The 18,714-nt window shown below is 43.9% G+C and overlaps 1 protein-coding gene across 1 annotated transcript; it reads left to right on the top strand.

Annotated features, from left to right (window-relative positions):
- The first annotated feature begins 4,630 nt into the window (after nt 1–4,630).
- LOC121292938 (zinc finger protein 229-like) lies at nt 4,631–7,236 on the top strand. Its single transcript, XM_041215445.1, has 2 exons — nt 4,631–4,725; nt 5,941–7,236. The coding sequence occupies exon 2, from the start codon at nt 6,049–6,051 to the stop codon at nt 7,180–7,182; it is 1,134 nt and encodes a 377-aa protein (XP_041071379.1). The 5' UTR covers nt 4,631–4,725; nt 5,941–6,048; the 3' UTR covers nt 7,183–7,236.
- Nucleotides 7,237–18,714: the final 11,478 nt, after the last annotated feature.

The raw sequence follows: 18,714 nt of genomic DNA, 5'->3' as shown, positions 1-18,714 counted from the left end.
TGACTGGGACTCAGTGCAGAGGACAGGTTGATATTTATATGTACTGTCTTGAGACTGGACTAGACTGTTCACAAAAATACAAGCAGAATACTGCAGATGCTGGAAATCTGAAATAAAACAAAAAATCAGCAGGTCTGGTACCATCTATGGGGAGGGAATCAGAGTTAACGTTTCGAGTCCATATGACTCTTCTTCACATAACTGGAGAAACTGTGGTTGTTCTCCCTGGAGCAAAGGAGATTGAGGGGAGATTTGATCGAGGTGTACGAGTTTATGATAGGTTTAGATAAGGTTGATAAACAAAAGCTCTTTCCATCAGCTGATCAGACACGGTACATCACTGAAACCACAATTAACCATTCCCTTGGCTGAAATGAGCACAGAAGACATCATCTGTGGAAGAGCTGTCTCTCCACACACTGCTAGACCAGTTGAGGCTTTCCAGTATTTTCTGTTTTTATTTCAGACTGTTCACAACTTTGGTGTAACATATATATTTATATGTAGATATATATGTGTGTAGTTTGTAGTGGGGATTGAAGACAATGGATGGTGTGTGACTTGGAGAGGAACTTGGAGGTGATGGTGTTCATACACTTGCTACCCTGGTCCTAGGTTGTGAAGGTTAAGGCATTTCAGGGATTCTGTTGAAGCATCAACAAAGTCCTAGTCTTGTTTTAAATACATAAAATCACTTGCTTCACCCCTTCTCTTCCCACCTCTCTCAGTCCCACTCCCTACATAGAGGCCCCACAAATGACCAGATTCATTCAGCTCAGTTTCACAAGCTGCCTTTGTGTTTTTGTGGGTTCTCTCTCACTCCCTTTTTTCTGTTTTAAATCAATTTCACAGAGGATGAGAAGGGGAGGATTTGCTGTCGGGAAACTGAAACCAAACATCACATCAGGATCTGACAGAGTCGTCCAATTTATTGTAACCTGAACATGGAAGGAGAAAGCTCCGTTCACAGTGGGGAGAAACCGTACATGTGTTCTGTGTGCGGACAAGACTTCAGCCGATTGTCTGGCCTGTCATAACATAAATACAGTCACAGCAAGGAGAAGCCATGGAAATGCGGGGACTGTGGGAAAGGATTCAATTTCCCATCGAAGCTGGAAATACATCGGCGCAGTCACACTGGGGAGAGGCCATTCACCTGCTGTGTGTGTGGGAAGGGATTCATTCGCTCATCCATTCTGCTGACACACCAGTGAGTTCACACTGGAGATAGAGCATTCATCTGTTCAGAGTGTGGGAAGAGATTCACTCAGTTATCTCATGTCATGGCACACCAGCAGGTTCAGAATAATGAGAGACCTTTTCAATGTCCAGAATGTGGGAAGTGTTTTAAAAGTTCTGCTGAAGTGATGTACCATCAACATGTTCACACTGATGAGAGACCTTTTCAATGCCCAGACTGTGGGAAGTGTTTTAAAAGTTCCTGGGAACGAATGTGACATCAGCGTCTTCACACTGATGAGAAAGAATTCAGGTGCTCTCACTGCGGGGCTGAGTTCAGGCAATCATCACAACTTGCTATGCACCAGCGAAATCACACTGGAGAGAGGCCATTTCCTGTTCTTTTTCCACTCACTTAAACTATCTGGATGTCTTTTTTAGCATCCTTATGTCCTCCTCACAACTTACTTTCCAAACTATCTTTGTGTCAACAGCAAATTTAGCAACCATAGCTTAGGTCCCTTCATCCAAATCATTTATATAAATTGTAAAAAGTTGAGGCCCTAGCACTGATCTCTGTGGCAGCACACTTGTTACACCTTGCCAACCAGAAAATTACCAATTTAAGCCAACTTTCTGCTTACTGTTTGTTATGACGTGGCAGATCCACAAGGGAAACTTGGTTGTGTTATCTAAATGGTTTTGCAATTTGTATGTATTATGACAAGATGTGTGTACTGAATTGAGAAGTAATGAGTCCACCAAGGCCATTAAAATATTTACTGAAAAAATATTTCAAGCACATACATAAGACTACAATTACGTACCACTATAATAACTCCTAAAACTCCTATTTGACCTGACTCCCAGTTACACACCCATTTTAAGACAACAGTCCAAAATAGATTTTAGATTTAAACAAACCCAACAAGTCAACATGGTACCCATTTGACAGTGTCATTCCAAATGGATATTCTACAACTTCAGTTGCTTTACATAGCAGACTTAGGCACAAATGGCTGGGGGTTTCTTGAAGGCTGTTTCACACACTCTTGTTAGATCTTACATGGCCCTTTCCTTTCCTTTCCCTTTATATATGTTTCTCTCTTTAATATGTAAATTCTATTGTTCCATGTGCCTTTGAAACTGTATCTTCCTCATAATATAAAATAACTTTCATGTTGCCAATATTGTCAGCAAACTTTGGGAAAATAAACACACTCCTTAGCCTTGCTTATCTGACTGGTTGTAAACAGACTAAGATCCCTTTGAAATCCAAACAATCCCTTAATGTATCTAAAACTAACAATTCCCTCCACATCTTACATGCTAAGAAAGCATCAATGTTTACTCATTAGCATGTCAAGCACATTTTAACATCTAGCTTCTTCTGATGATTTCAAACTTGCAGTCTACTTGACTCCAAATGTAATTAAATCACACAGACGGAACCACCTAGACATTCACCCATAAACCTATTTTAAAATAAACCAGAATATTATGAAAATTATTATATTTTAATCATATATTAGCAAGCTAATCTCCTACCCATGCCAATATATAACCCCCGACACCATGAGCTTTTATTTTCTGCAATACCCTTTGAGGTGGTACCTTATCAAATACCTTCTGGTAGTCTAAATAAAGTACATTTGTCTGTTCCCATTTATCTACAACACATTTTACTTCTTCAAACGACTCCAATAAACTGGTTAAGCATGATTTCCCTTTTACAAAACCATGTTGACTCTGCCTGATTATCTTGAATTTTTCTAAGTGCACTGCTATAATATCTTTAATAATAGCTTCCAACATTGTCCCAATGGTAGATGTTAAGCTAACTGGCCTGAAGTTTCTTGTTTTCTGCCTTTCACCTTTTTTGAGTAAAGGAGTTACATTTACCACTTTTCAATCTAATGGAACCTTCCCCAAGCCTAGGGAATTTTGGAAAATTAAAACAAATACCATCAACTCTCTCACTAGACCCTTCTTTAAAGACGCAAGCCGGAATTCCATCAGGACCCTGGGACATGTCAGCCACAGCTCCAACAATTTGCTTAATCCCGCTTCCCTGGTGATATTCCTGAGTTCCTTCCTACCTTCCAATTCCTGATTAACAGCTATTTCTGGGATGCTATTTGTATCCTCTATAGTGAAGATCAATGCAATATCTCTGTTCAATTCATCTGCTATCTCCTTATTTTCCATTATCAGTTCCCCAGGCTCACTTTCTGTAGGACCAACGCTCACTTTGTTAACTCTTTTTTAAATATCAAAAGAAACTCTTACCATATGTCTTTATATTTCTAGTCAGCTTTCTCTCGTACTCTAATTGTCCCTCCTTATTCATCTTTGGTCATCTTTGCTGTCCAATCGTCTGACCTGCCACCCATCTTTCCATAACTATGATTTTTCTGGCTGGGGTGGTGGTGGAATCTAGAACTGGGGGACACCGTCTTAGACCAAGAGAGATGCATTTTAGGACTGAGATGAGGAGGAATTTCTTCACTAGGAATGTTGTGAATCTTGGGAATTCTTTGCCCCAGAGGGCTGTGGAGGCTCAGTCACTTATGTTCAAGACTGAGATTGATGGATTTCTACATATTAAAAACTTCGAGGAATATGGGGAGAGTGCAGGAAAATGGTATTGAAGTAGATGATGAGCCATGAGCTCACTGAATTGTGGACTGGACTCAAAGGGCTGAATGGCCTACTCCTGCTCGCTTATGTTATGTTCTTATGAAAAGAGTATTGCTTTATTAAATATTTCTGCACAGGCTTTTAATTATCGGTGTGTGGGTGTTTGTAGCAAGTCTACTGCGTTTATTGCACATCCCCAGTTACCTTTGCGAAAGTAATGGTGGGTCACCTTCATCTTGAACCACTGTCCAGTGAAGGTGCTCCCACGAGGCCATGAGGTAAAATCCTGAGTTTCACCATTTTCACTCAGTGACGAAGGAGCAGTGAGAATATGCCCAAAACAGGATGGTGTGTGGCTAAGGTGGAAACTAGGGGATGAGGAATGATTTTCTATGAATCTGCTACCTTCCTCCTTCGATAAGGTTGAAACTTTAGGATTGGGAGGTCCTGTAAAAATTCTGGTTGTGATGTTGATGAAAAAATCCTTCATCTTCACCCTATCCCATCTCCCTCTCTCTCTTGTCACGTAGGCACACAGACCAGGTGGTAGGTTCTCCTCCTGTGCACTTAGTTACAGCATCAATTGACTTCACAATTTAATATCTTTGGCTCCAATCGTAATCGGATCACACAATATAACTTTGCATTCAACAACAACATAATGCAATGGCGTTGCAATTACCCAGCATTCAGCGAGAGGCAGAACATGCTCTATCCTCATTCCGGGAGATCATCGCGCAGCCGCAGTGTCAGGCTGTGACCCGAGCATGCGCCCTGCGAGTTCTGACAAGCGCATGCGCAGTTGCGGTACTGGGAGGAGCATGTTGATTGTGTCGGATCAGGGAGGAGAGCCAAAGAAGACCGGAGCCAGCGGGTCGGTGATGGGGAATAAGAGCCAGCCAATCGGTGGGGCGGCTTCATAAAGATCTACTGCATGCTTCAAATCGCAAAGTTTCCGGCCAGGCGTTTGCACTAATTTGGCGGCTGCGTCGTTTCTCCCGATATCAGGGCCCAGATTAACGGCCGCCATCTTTTGAGGCGCAAGGTGCAGGAGTGCGCATGTGCGGTCGCTATCTTTATTGGAGCAACGTAAAGCGGTGCGCATGTGCGATTGCCATCTTTTTAGGGGCAATTACAGCAAGTTGAGTTCAAAGGTGGAACAAATAAAATTGGGAATTGTCAGCAATCCGGAATTAGACAAAGTGAAGATCTTTGGGAGGATTGTGAAACTGGAGGAGATTACAGAGATAGGGAGGGATTTGAAAGAACGAAAAATTTAAAATTTTGTTGCATCTTAACCTGGAGCCTTTGTAGGTCAGTGACCACAGGGGTGATGGGTGAACAAGACTTGGTGTGAGTAAGCACACGGGCAGCAGAGTTTTGGATGACCTCGAGATTACAAGGGGTTGAATGTGAGAGGTCAGCCAGGAGTGCGTTAGGATAGTTAAGTCTAAGGGTACCAAAGGAATGGATGAGAGTTTCAGCAGCAGATGAGCTGAGGCTGGGGTGGAGTCGGACGATGTTACTGAGGTGGAAATAGGTGGTCTTGGTGATGATGTGGATATGTGGTTGGAAGCTCATCTTGGGGTGAAATATTTCACCATGGTTGTGAACAGTCTGGTTCAGTCTCAGACAGTTGTCAGAGAAAAGGAATGGAGCTGGTGCCTAGGGAGTGGAGTTTGTAGTGGGGGCTGAAGACAATGGATGTCAGACAAGTCAGGACGGTGTGTAACTTGGAGGTGATGGTGTTCAGATGCACTTAGTACCCTGGTCCTTCTAGGCCATGGAGAATTTGTAACTCTGGAGATTGTGAATTGTAAAAATATGAAATCTCTCTCCTTCACCCCTCGCCACTCCCAACTCTCTCTCTCTCTCCCCCTCCCTCCTCCGAGAGATGCCAGAGTCTTGTGTACAATCAGTCTGAGTGACAGGTTCCCTTCCCTGAAGGACATTAGTGACCCAGTTGGGTTTTTATGACAATCCAGCAGTTTTCATGGTCACTTTTTCCTCGTGCCGGCCCCACAAATTCCCAGATTCATTCAGCTCAATTTCACAACCTGCCTTTGTGTTTTTGTGGGTTCTCTCTCACTCACTTTTTTCTCTTTTCAATCAATTTCACAGGGTAATATAAGGGGAGAATTTGCAGTTGGGAAACTCAAACCAAACATCACATCAGGATCTGACCAAGTCCCCCAAATTAAGTAAGCTGAATATCATCGCATTTTGAACATGGAAGGAAAAAGCACCGTTCATGCTATGGAGAAACCATGGAAATGTCCGGATTGTCGGAAGGGATTCAGTTACCCATCTGCGCTGGAAATTCATCGACGCACTCACACTGGGGAGAGACCATTCACCTGCTCCAAGTGTGGGAAGGGATTCACTGATTCATCCACCCTGCTGAAACACCAGCGAGTTCATACTGATGAGAAACCTTTTCAATGTCCAGACTGCGGGAAACGTTTTAAAAGTTCCAGAAATCTGATGTACCATCAACGTCTTCACACTGATGAGAAGCCGTTCAGGTGCTCTCACTGTGGGACTGGATTCAGACGATCGTCTCAACTCATTGTACACCAGCGAACTCACACTGGGGAGAGACCGTTCACTTGCTCAGAGTGTGGGAAGGGATTCACTCAATCATCTGACCTGCTGACACACCAGCGAGTTCACACTGGGGAGAGACCGTTCACCTGCTCAGAGTGTGGGAAGGGATTCATTCAGTTATCCCACCTGCTGACACACCATCAACGTGTTCACACTGATGAGAGGCATTTTAAATGCCCAGACTGCGGGAAAGGCTATATAAGTTCCCAGGAGCTGATGTCCCATCAACATGTTCACACTGACGAGAAACCGTTCAAGTGCTCTCACTGTGGGACTGGGTTCAAGCGACCATCTGAACTCACTGTACACCAGCGAATTCACACTGGGGAGAGACCATTCTCCTGCTCAGAGTGTGGCAAAGGATTCACTCAGTCATCGGCACTGCGTACACACCAGCGGCTTCACACTGGAGAAAGGCCGTTTATCTGCTCTGACTGTGGGAAAGGATTCGCTGATTCATCCAATCTGCTGACACACCAGCAAGTTCACACTGGAGAGAGGCCATTTAAGTGCCCAGACTGTGGGAAGTGCTATAAAAGTACCAGGGGACTGATGCTCCATCAGCATGTTCACACTGACGAGAGACCGTTCAGGTGCTCTCACTGTGGGACTGGGTTCAGGCGATCATCTCAACTCACTGAACACCAGCGAATTCACACTGGGGAGAGGCCGTTCACTTGCTCCATATGTGGGAAGGGATTCACTACCTCATCCAACCTACTTGGACATCAGCGAATTCACAAGAAACTACAGTGATTGGATTTTTCTGTTAATCACATCCAGGACTGAACCATGTTCACTGGGGTCTGTTTCTGCTGATATTAATAAACTCTAGCCCAGCTTTAGGCGGTTATATTTTGGATAAAAGTCAAATAAATCAGCTTTATGTTAAACACTGTGTCAAGTCTTTTTAATATCTCTAACACAGGTTAGTTCCTTCTGAAGGTCTCTCCTTCTCCCCTGTCTCCTCCATCCTCACCTCCAACAATAAGTGTGAGGAGCTCATGGAGCTTCTTTGTCACTAAGATTGAGACAATCCAATCAGCTGCCTCTGCTGCTTCCCTCCCTTCCACTAGCCCACCGGGACAAACTGTCTCTGAAATTCCCCCTTGTCTGAGCCCTGAACCTACATCTTTCTCCAGATTCTCTCCCATCTCCCCTCATGTCCTCTCAGTGCTCATCTTGTCCATGAGACTCGCCTTCTGCTCCCGTGACCCAATTCCCACTAAACTGCTGACTATTCAACTTCTGCATGTTGGCTGATATTGTAAATGGTTCTCTCTCCCTTCTGGTACTGCCCCTTTCACTGTTTATCCAGTCCTCACCCATCCAAAAACAGGATCTATCCTTGGCCCCTCCTATTTCTCATCTACATGCTGCCACTCGGTGACATCATCCAAAAGCACCGTGTTAGTTTTCACATGTACACTGACAACGCCCAGCTCTACCTCACCACCATCCCTCTCCATTCCTCCACTGTTACTAAGTTATCAAACTGCTTATCCCACATTCAGTACTGGATAAGCAGAAATTTCCTCAATTAAGAATTGGGAAGACCAAAGTCATTGTCTTCGGTCACCACTACAAATTCCGTTCCCTAACTACTGAGTCCATCCCTCTCCCTGAGGCTGAACCACACTGTTCTCAAAGTTAGTGTCATATTTGCCCTCAAGATGAGTTTCTGACCACATATCCACACCATCACTAATACCAGATATTTCAATCTCCATAATGTCACCTGTCTCCACCCCACCCCCAGCTCATCTGCTGCTCAAACCCTCATCCATGCCCGTGTTACCCTTAGACTTGATGATTCCAACACATTCCTGGCCGGCCCATCACATTCACTCTGTACCCACAAACGTGAGATCATCCAAAACTCTGCTGACCGTGTACTTTCTTACATCAAATCCCCTTCAACCATCAGACCTGTGCACACTGATCTACATTGGCTCCTGGTCCAGCAGTGCCTCCATTTTAAAATTTGGAATCCTGTTTCGAATCCCTCCATGGTCTCATCACTCCCTATCTCTGTAACCTCCAGTCACACAACCCTCTGAGATATTTGCACTCTTCTCACCCTAGTCTCTGGAACATCCCTGCTTTGAATTACTCCACCATTGGTGGCCGTGCCTACCTATGACACTCTTAAATCTCCTCCCTAAACCTCTCTACCTCTCTCTCCTGATTAAAGATGTTTGTTAGGATCTGCCTCTCCAATCCAGGTTCTGTCCATTTACCCTAATCTCTCCCCATGTGACTCACTCGGAATTTTCTTTCTGAAACTCCTCTGAACAACTTTGGAACATTTTATTACATTAAACGTGTTTTATAAATACAAGTTGTTCCTGTTTCACGACAGCCATTTTGTGCACAGTAAGATTCCACGAACAGCAATCGGACTAACTGATTAATTCAGTTTTATTTGGTGGTGTTGGTTAAAACACGAATGTTGGTCCCACTGCACCAGGAGAACTCCCCTGTGGACAGGATGTGGAGTTGTTGAGCTCTCCTGAGCTGAGAGTGGAGCTGATTGAGCTGTCGAGCCTGCAGTGTACCTTGAAGAACCGCTGTCTGGGATCTTTCCTCTTAATTCACTGACTCCCAGCTGAAGTTGTTTCTGCAGTAAAATAGTTAACTTTGAATATCAATCCCAATTTAATCTTCGGAGCAAAATCTACAACTTTAAATCAACTGCAGAAGAGAAAGGAATTTCCTGTGTTCATTTATCATCTTTCACACCCCAGAACAATCCAAAGTGATTCACAGGCAATGATGTGTTTTGGGAGGAAGAATGAGGAGAGGCAGAATAAACTAAATGGTACAATTTTAAACAGAGTGCAGGAACAGAGTGACCTGGGAGTGTCTGAACACAAATCTTTGAATGTGACAGGACAAGCTGATCAAGCTGTTTAATAAAAAGCTAATGGGGTCCTCGGCTTATTCATGGAGACATGGAGGACAAAAGCAAGGCAGTTATCCTGAATCTTTATAAATCACTGATTAATCCTCAGCTGAAATATTGTGTTCAATTCTGAGTACCACACTTTAGGAAAGATGTTAAGGCCTTGGAGAGGGTATGAGGAAAATGTCCCAGAATAGTCTCAGGGATAAAGGGTTTCAGTTCTGTGGAGAGACTGGAGAAGCTGGGATTGTTCTCTTTAGAGCAGAGAAGGTTAAGGGGTGATTTGATAGAGATGCAGAGATTTTTGAGGAGTTTTCATCTGCACAGGGAGAAATTGTTTTCATTGGTAGGATGATTGGTAACCACAGAACACAGCTTTAAAATAATTGGCAAAGAATCCAGGATGGAGATGAGGAGAGATTATTTTACTCAGTGAGTTCTGATGATCTGGAACACATAATCTGAATGACTGGTGGAAGCAGATCCACAAGTAACTTTCCAAAGTGATTTAGACTGATCGATCTTGACGTGTGGGGTCCATGTGTTCACAGAGAGAACTCGGCTGTCATGGCAACACACACTCCCTTTGTTGGTACAGGGGCTTTAGTGTAGTTCTCCACTATTAAACTGACATCATTCATTGTACATTAGGCCAAACCTACAATCTTGTCTCTTCATAATTCCAGTGAAGAGGAGTATCTGTGGATGGATGGATCACTTCAAGAATGTCTTTGCTCTCTGATGTAATTATTTTCCCCTCAAAAACCATTTATATACCTATTTCTTGGGACATGGCAATCACTTATTCAATTAACAAGGGACAGATATTCAAGGTAACCCCTCCTATTTCCATCAGAAGCCCATTAAGTCATTTTGTGTCTCATCACTTGCTGGGACATCCTGTTTACCCTTTACTCAGACAGTTGGTTTACATATGGGTCATGAGATCCCCTCACCCTGTCAAGCTTGTCTTGTTTCAGGGTCTGTGCCAGAGACATATCCTTGGCAGAGAAACAGGAAGCTTTCTTCATTGCGACAGACAGAGAGAGAGATATTCAATACATTTCTGAAGATTTTATAAGGTTGTTAGTGATCAGCCCCCTTGAGAAGGGAATATCCTTGTTGATTTCTCACAACTGATTTCTGAATAACCTCCCTATTTCTAAGCTAGGAGCTTGTTTTCCTAATTTCTTCATGACAAGCCGTAGATAACATACTAAAGCTACTAGAATGATCAGAATCAGCAACACAAACCCTTGAGCTGTCACCAAGAATAAATATCAAAACTTTTCCACTACAATGTAATAACTATCGACTTAGATTCATCCTCCCCATCTGCTGATCATCTCACACAATCTAAATCATTGACATGTGGTAAATACATCTGGTTCAAACAAAAGTTCATGCACAGACTTTAAAAATTCTCCAGCTCTCTGCTCACCTGCATCCACCTTGTGGATATTTTCTAACTGATTCTGGACCTTCTTCAACTTAATTTGTCATTTCTGATCCTCTTTAGAAATTGCATTGAGGATACACTCGTAATCCCAGTCACACTCTTCACCAATCCCCAGGATCTCTCTCACCCCCAGCCCGCATGTTTTCTCTGTGAGACTATCAGTCACTTCCTGTAATGTGTCAATGCCATTGTATACTCCTGGCTTCACTTAGGAACTTCTTCATTCATGTTCAACTAAGACTGTTGCTTCTAAAGCCTATGATCTCAACCCCTGTGATCCCACTCCTAACACCACTTATAAGATCTAGGTTCGGGAATCACAGATTACCTGAAAAGAGGATCGAGTTCAGAAGTGATTTTAAAGTAGTTTATTGAGAAGCAACAGTTTAAATATGATGTGTAAGCTAAATAGACAGGAGAACACACGACCTGTGACAGGTGAGAACGGTTTACCGGTCCGGAGGACAAATGGATGGATGATACAGAGTGAGTGCTGGTCTCTGTAGCTGGTGGTGACAGTCTCCTCTGAATGGTTAACTGCTGTGAGCCAGAGTGTGGGTGTTGGGCTGAAGTCAGTGTGGATCACGTCAATATCTCCGTGCTCTCGAGAGCCTGTTTTAACCTTGACACAGGCGGTTGGTTTACGGATGGGTCATGAGATCCAATTGTATCAGGGTTAGAAATGGCTTGTTTCAGGGCCTGTGCTAGAGACATGTCCTTGGCAGAGATAACAGGCCTGCCCTGTGTTTGTCAGCCAGCAAGCTGCTATGGACCTGGCTTCACAAGAGGGAGACCGAGCAATTCTTATAATATTCCATAAATATTCCAAGGTTACTAAGCAATGAGTTCTTACAGTCCGTTACTTCGATTGAACCTGTCGCCACTCCCGTGCTGAGGGGATTTCTGTACCACACCCTCAATTACTGACACTCCAATAGTGCAGCAAACCCTCAAATACTGACGCTCCAATAGTGCAGCACACCCTCAATTACTGACCTTCCAATAGTGAAGCACACCCTCAATTACTGACACACAAATAGTGCAGCACACCTTCAATTACTGACTCTCCAATAGTGCAGCACACCCTCAATTACTGACACACCAATAGTACAGCACACACTCAATTACTGATACACAAATAGTGCAGCACACCCTCAATTACTGACACAACAATTGTGCAGCACACCCTCAATTACTGATACACCAATAGTGCAGCACACCCTCAATTACTGATACACAAAGAGTGCAGCACACCCTCAATTACTGACACACAAATAGTGCAGCACACCCTCAATTACTGACATACCAATTGTGCAGGACACCCTCAATTACTGACACTCCAATACAGCAGCACACCCTCAATTACTGACACTCCAATAGTGCAAAACAACCTCAATTACTGACACTCCAATAGTGCAGCACACCCTCAATTACTGACACACAAATAGTGCAGCACACCCTCAATTACAGACACTCCAATAGTGCAACAAACCCTCAATTACTGACATTCCAATAGTGCAGCACGCCCTCAATTACTGACACTCCAATATTGCAGCACAACCTCAATTACTGACACTCTAATATTGCAGCACAACCTCAATTACTGACACTCCAATAGTGCAGCACACCCTCAATTACTGACACTCCAATAGTGCAGCACACCCTCAATTACTGACACACAAATAGTGCAGCACACCCTCAATTACTGACACACAAATAGTGCAGCACACCCACAATTACTGACACACCAATTGTGCTGCACACCCTCAATTACTGACACTCCAATACTGCAGCACACCCTCAATTACTGACACTCCAATAGTGCAGCACACCCTCAATTACTGACACTGCAATAGTGCAGCACACCCTCAATTACTGACACACAAATAGTGCAGCACACCCTCAATTACTGAAACTCCAAAAGTGCAGCACACCCTCAATTACTGACACTCCTATAGTGCAGCACACACTCAATTACTGACACTCCGATAGTGCAGCACACTCTCAATTACTGACACTTCAATATTGCAGCACACCCTCATTTTCTGACACTCCAATAGTGCAGCACACCTCAATTACTGACACACCACTAGTGCACAGCAAAGCCCTCAATTACTGACACTCTCAATAAGCAGCACACGCCTCAATTACTGACACTGCAATAGTGCAGCATCACCCTCATTACTGACACTGCATTAGAGCAGCACACCCTCAATTACTGAAACTCCAATAGTGCAGCACACCCTCAATTACTGACAATCCAATAGTGCAAGCACACCTCAATTACCGACACTGCAAGAGTACAGCACATCCTCAGTTACTGACACTCCAATAGTGCAGCACACCCTCAATTACTGACACTCCAATAGTGCAGCACATCCTCAATTAATGACACTCCATATTTGCAGCACACCCTCACTTACTGACACTCCTATAGTGCAGGACACCCTCAATTACTGACACTCCAATAGTGCAGCACACCCTCAATTACTGACACTCGAATAGTGCAGCACACCAATCATTACTGACACTCCAATAGTGCAGCACACCTAAAAATTACTAACACTACAATATTGCAGCACGCCCTCAATTACTGACACTCCAATAGTGCAGCACACCCTCAATTACTGATACTCCAGTAGTGCAGCACAACCTCAATTACTGACACTCCAGTAGGGCAGCACACCCTCAATTACTGAAAATACAATAGTGCCGCACACCTTCAATTACTGACACTCCAATAGTGCAGCACACCCTCAATTACTGAAACTCCAATAGTGCAGCACACCTTCAATTACTGACACACAAATAGTGCAGCACACCCTCAATTACTGACACACCAATTGTGCAGCACACCCTCAATTACTGACACACCAATGGTGCAGCACACCCTCAATTACTGACACTCCAGTAGTGCAGCACACCCTCAATTACTGACCTTCCAATAGTGAAGCACACCCTCAATTACTGACACACAAATATTGCAGTACGCCCTCAATTACTGACACTCCAATAGTGCAGCACACCCTCAATTACTGACACTGCAATAGTGCAGCACACCCTCAATTACTGACACTCCAATAGCGCAGCACAATCTCAATTATTAAAACTACAATAGTGCAACACACCTTCAATTACTGACACTCCAATAGTGCAGCACACCCTCAATTACTGAAACTCCAATAGTGCAGCACACCTTCAATTACTGAAACACAAATAGTGCAGCACACCCTCAATTACTGACACACCAATTGTGCAGCACACCCTCAATTACTGACACACCAATGGTGCAGCACACCCTCAATTACTGAGCATACAATAGTGCAGCACACCCTCAATTACTGACAATCCAGTAGTGCAGCACACCCTCAATTACTGACCTTCCAATAGTGAAGCACACCCTCAATTACTGACACACAAATATTGCAGTACGCCCTCAATTACTGACACTCCAATAGTGCAGCACACCCTCAATTACTGACACTGCAATAGTGCAGCACAACCTCAATTACTAATACACAAATAGTGTAACACACCCTCAATTACTGACCTTCCAATAGTGAAGCACACCCTCAATTACTGACACACCAATATTGCAGTACACCCTCAATTACTGACACTCCAATAGTGCAGCACACCCTCAATTACTGAAGTCAAATACTGCAGCACACCCTCAATTACTACACTCAAATAGTGCAGCACACCCTCAATTACTGAACTCAAATAGTGCAGCACACCCTCAGTTACTGACATCCAATAGTGCAGCACACCCTCAATTACTGACACTCCAATAGTGCAGCACTCCCTCAATTACTGACACTCTAATAGTGCAGAACAATCCTCAATTACTGACTCACCAATAGTCCAGCACACCCTCAATAACTGACACACAATAGTGCAGCACCCCCTCAATTACTGACACTCCAATAGTGTATCACACCTCAGATTACTGACATTCCAATAGTGCAGCACACACTCAAATACTGACACTCGAATAGTGTAGCACACCCTCAATTACTGACAATCCAATAGTGCAGCACACCCTCAATTACTGAAACTCCAATAGTGCAGCACATCCTCAATTACTGACACTCCTATAGTGCAGCACACACTCAAATTACTGACACTGCTATGGTGCAGCACACTCTCAATTACTGACACTTGAATATTGCAGCACACCCTCAATTACTGACACTCCAATAGTGCAGCACACCTTCAATTACTGACACTCCAATAGTACAGCACACCCTCAATTACTGAGCATCCAATAGTGCAGCACACCCTCAATTACTGACAATCCAATAGTGCAGCACACCCTCAATTACTGACCTTCCAATAGTGAAGCACACCCTCAATTACTGACACACAAATATTGCAGTACGCCCTCAATTACTGACACTCCAATAGTGCAACACACCTTCAATTACTGACACTACAATAGTGCAGCACACCCTCAATTACTGAAACTCCAATAGTGCAGCACACCTTCAATTACTGAAACACAAATAGTGCAGCACACCCTCAATTACTGACACACCAATTGTGCAGCACACCCTCAATTACCGACATTCCAGTAGTGCAGCACACCCTCAAATATTGACACTCCAATAGTGCAGCACACCCTCAATTACTGACACTCCAATAGTGCAGCACACCCTCAATTACTGAAACTCCCAAAGTGCAGCACACCCTCAATTACTGACACTCCTATAGTGCAGCACACACTCAAATTACTGACACTCCTATGGTGCAGCACACTCTCAATTACTGACACTTGAATATTGCAGCACACCCTCTATTACTGACACTCCAATAGTGCAGCACACCTTCAATTACTAACCCACAACTAGTACAGCAAAGCCTCAATTACTGACAATCTAATAGAGCAGCACACCCTCAAACACTGACCCTCCGAGATTGCAGCATACCCTCAATTACTGACACTCAATTCGTACAGCAAACCATCAATTACTGACAATCTAATAGAGCAGCACACACTCAATTACTGACACTCCAATAGTGCAGAACACCCTCAATTACTGACACTCCAATAGCACAGCACACCCTCAATTACTGACCATCCAATAGTGCAGCACACCCTCAATTACTGACACTCCAATAGTGCAGCACACCCTCAATTACTGACCTTCCAATAGTGCAGCACACCCTCAATTACTGACCTTCCAATAGTGCAGCACACCCTCAATTACTGACACACCAATAGTGCAGCACACCCTCAATTACTGATACACAAATAGTGCAGCACACCCTCAATTACTGACACACTAATAGTGCAGCACACCCTCAATTAATGATACACAAAGAGTGCAGCACACCCTCAATTACTGATACCCAAATAGTGCAGCACACCCTCAATTACTGACACACCAATTGTGCTGCAATCCCTCAATTACTGACACTCCAATACAGCAGCACACCCTCAATTACTGACACTCCAATAGTGCAAAACAACCTCAATTACTGACACTCCAATAGTGCAGCACACCCTCAATTACTGAGCATACAATAGTGCAGCACACCCTCAATTACTGACAATCCAGTAGTGCAGCACACCCTCAATTACTGACCTTCCAATAGTGAAGCACACCCTCAATTACTGACACACAAATATTGCAGTACGCCCTCAATTACTGACACTCCAATAGTGCAGCACACCCTCAATTACTGACACTGCAATAGTGCAGCACAACCTCAATTACTGACACTCCAATAGCGCAGCACAATCTCAATTATTAAAACTACAATAGTGCAACACACCTTCAATTACTGACACTCCAATAGTGCAGCACACCCTCAATTACTGAAACTCCAATAGTGCAGCACACCTTCAATTACTGAAACACAAATAGTGCAGCACACCCTCAATTACTGACACACCAATTGTGCAGCACACCCTCAATTACTGACACACCAATGGTGCAGCACACCCTCAATTACTGACACACAAATAGTGCTGCACACCCTCAATTACTGGCACTCCAATAGTGTATCACTCCTTCAATTACCGACATTCCAGTAGTGCAGCACACCCTCAAATATTGACACTCCAATAGTGCAGCACACCCTCAATTACTGACACTCCAATAGTGCAGCACACCCTCAATTACTGAAACTCCAATAGTGCAGCACACCCTCAATTACTGACACTCCTATAGTGCAGCACACACTCAATTACTGACACTCCTATAGTGCAGCACACTCTCAATTACTGACACTTGAATATTGCAGCACACCCTCAATTACTGACACTCCAAAAGTGCTGCACACCCTCCATTACTAACCCTCAACTAGTACAGCAAAGCCTCAATTACTGACACTCAATAGTGCAGCACACCCTCAAACACTGACCCTCCAGAGTGCAGCATACCCTCAATTACTGACACTCCAACAGAACAGCAAACCCTCAATTACTGACAATCTAATAGTGCAGCACACACTCAATTACTGACACTCCAATAGTGCAGAACACCCTCAATTACTGACACTCCAATAGTACAGCACACCCTCAATTACTGACCATCCAATAGGGCAGCACACCCTCAATTACTGACACTCCAATAGTGCAGCACACCCTCAATTACTGACACTCCAATAGTGCAGCACACCCTCAATTACTGACCTCCAATAGTGCAGCACACCCTCAATTACTGACACTCCAATAGTGCAGCACACCCTCAATTACTGACACTCAAATAGTGCAGCACATCCTCAATTACTGACACTCTAATAGTGCAGCACACCCTCAATTACTGACACACAAAAAGTGCAGCACACCCTCAATTACTGACACTCCAAATGTGCAGCACACCCTCAATTACTGACACACCAATTGTGCTGCAATCCCTCAATTACTGACACTCCAATACAGCAGCACACCCTCAATTACTGACACTCCAATAGTGCAGCACACCCTCAATTACTGACACTCCAATAGTGCAGCACAGCCTCTATTACTGACACACAAATAGTGCAGCACACCCTCAATTACTGACACTCCAATAGTGCAGCACACCCTCAATTACTGACAGTCCAATAGTGCAGCACACCCTCAATTACTGACACTCGAATAGTGCAGCACAACCTCAATTACTGACACTCCAATAGTGCAGCACAACCTCAATTACTGACACTCCAATAGTGCAGCACACCCTCAATTACTGACACACAAATAGTGCAGCACACCCTCAATTACTGACACTCAAATAGTGCTAAAACACACTCAATTACTGAAACGTCAATAGAGCAGCACACCCTCAATTACTGACAATACTAATAGTGCTGCACACCCTCAATTACTGACACTCCAAAATTGCAGCACACCCTCAATTACTGACACTCCAATAGTGCAAAACAATCTCAATTACTGACACTCCAATAGTGCAGCACACCCTCAATTACTGACACACCAATAGTGCAGCACACCCTCAATTACTGGCACTCCAATAGTGTAGCATACCCTCAATTACTGACACTCCAGTAGTGCAGCACACCCTCAATTACTGACACTCGAATAGTGCAGCACACCCTCAATTACTGACACTCCAATAGTGCAGCACACCCTCAATTACTGAAACTCCAATAGTGCAGCACATCCTCAATTACTGACACTCCTATAGTGCAGCACACACTCAATTACTGACACTCCAATAGTGCAGCACACTCTCAATTACTGACACTTCAATAGTGCAGCACACCCTCAATTACTGACACTCCAATAGTGCAGCTAACCATCAATTACTGACACTCCAATAGTGCAGCACATCCTCAATTATTGAGCATCCAATAGTGCAGCACACCCTAAATTACTGACCCACGAATGGTGCAGCACACCCTCAATTACTGACACTCCAATAGTGCAGCACACCCTCAATTACTGACACTCCAATAGTCTAGCATGCCCTCA

The sequence above is a fragment of the Carcharodon carcharias genome, chromosome 21 (assembly GCF_017639515.1).
Source record: "Carcharodon carcharias isolate sCarCar2 chromosome 21, sCarCar2.pri, whole genome shotgun sequence".
NCBI lineage: Eukaryota > Metazoa > Chordata > Chondrichthyes > Lamniformes > Lamnidae > Carcharodon > Carcharodon carcharias.
The sequence above is the reverse complement of the archived record's forward strand: the minus strand, read 5'-3'. Positions and strand labels throughout refer to the sequence as shown.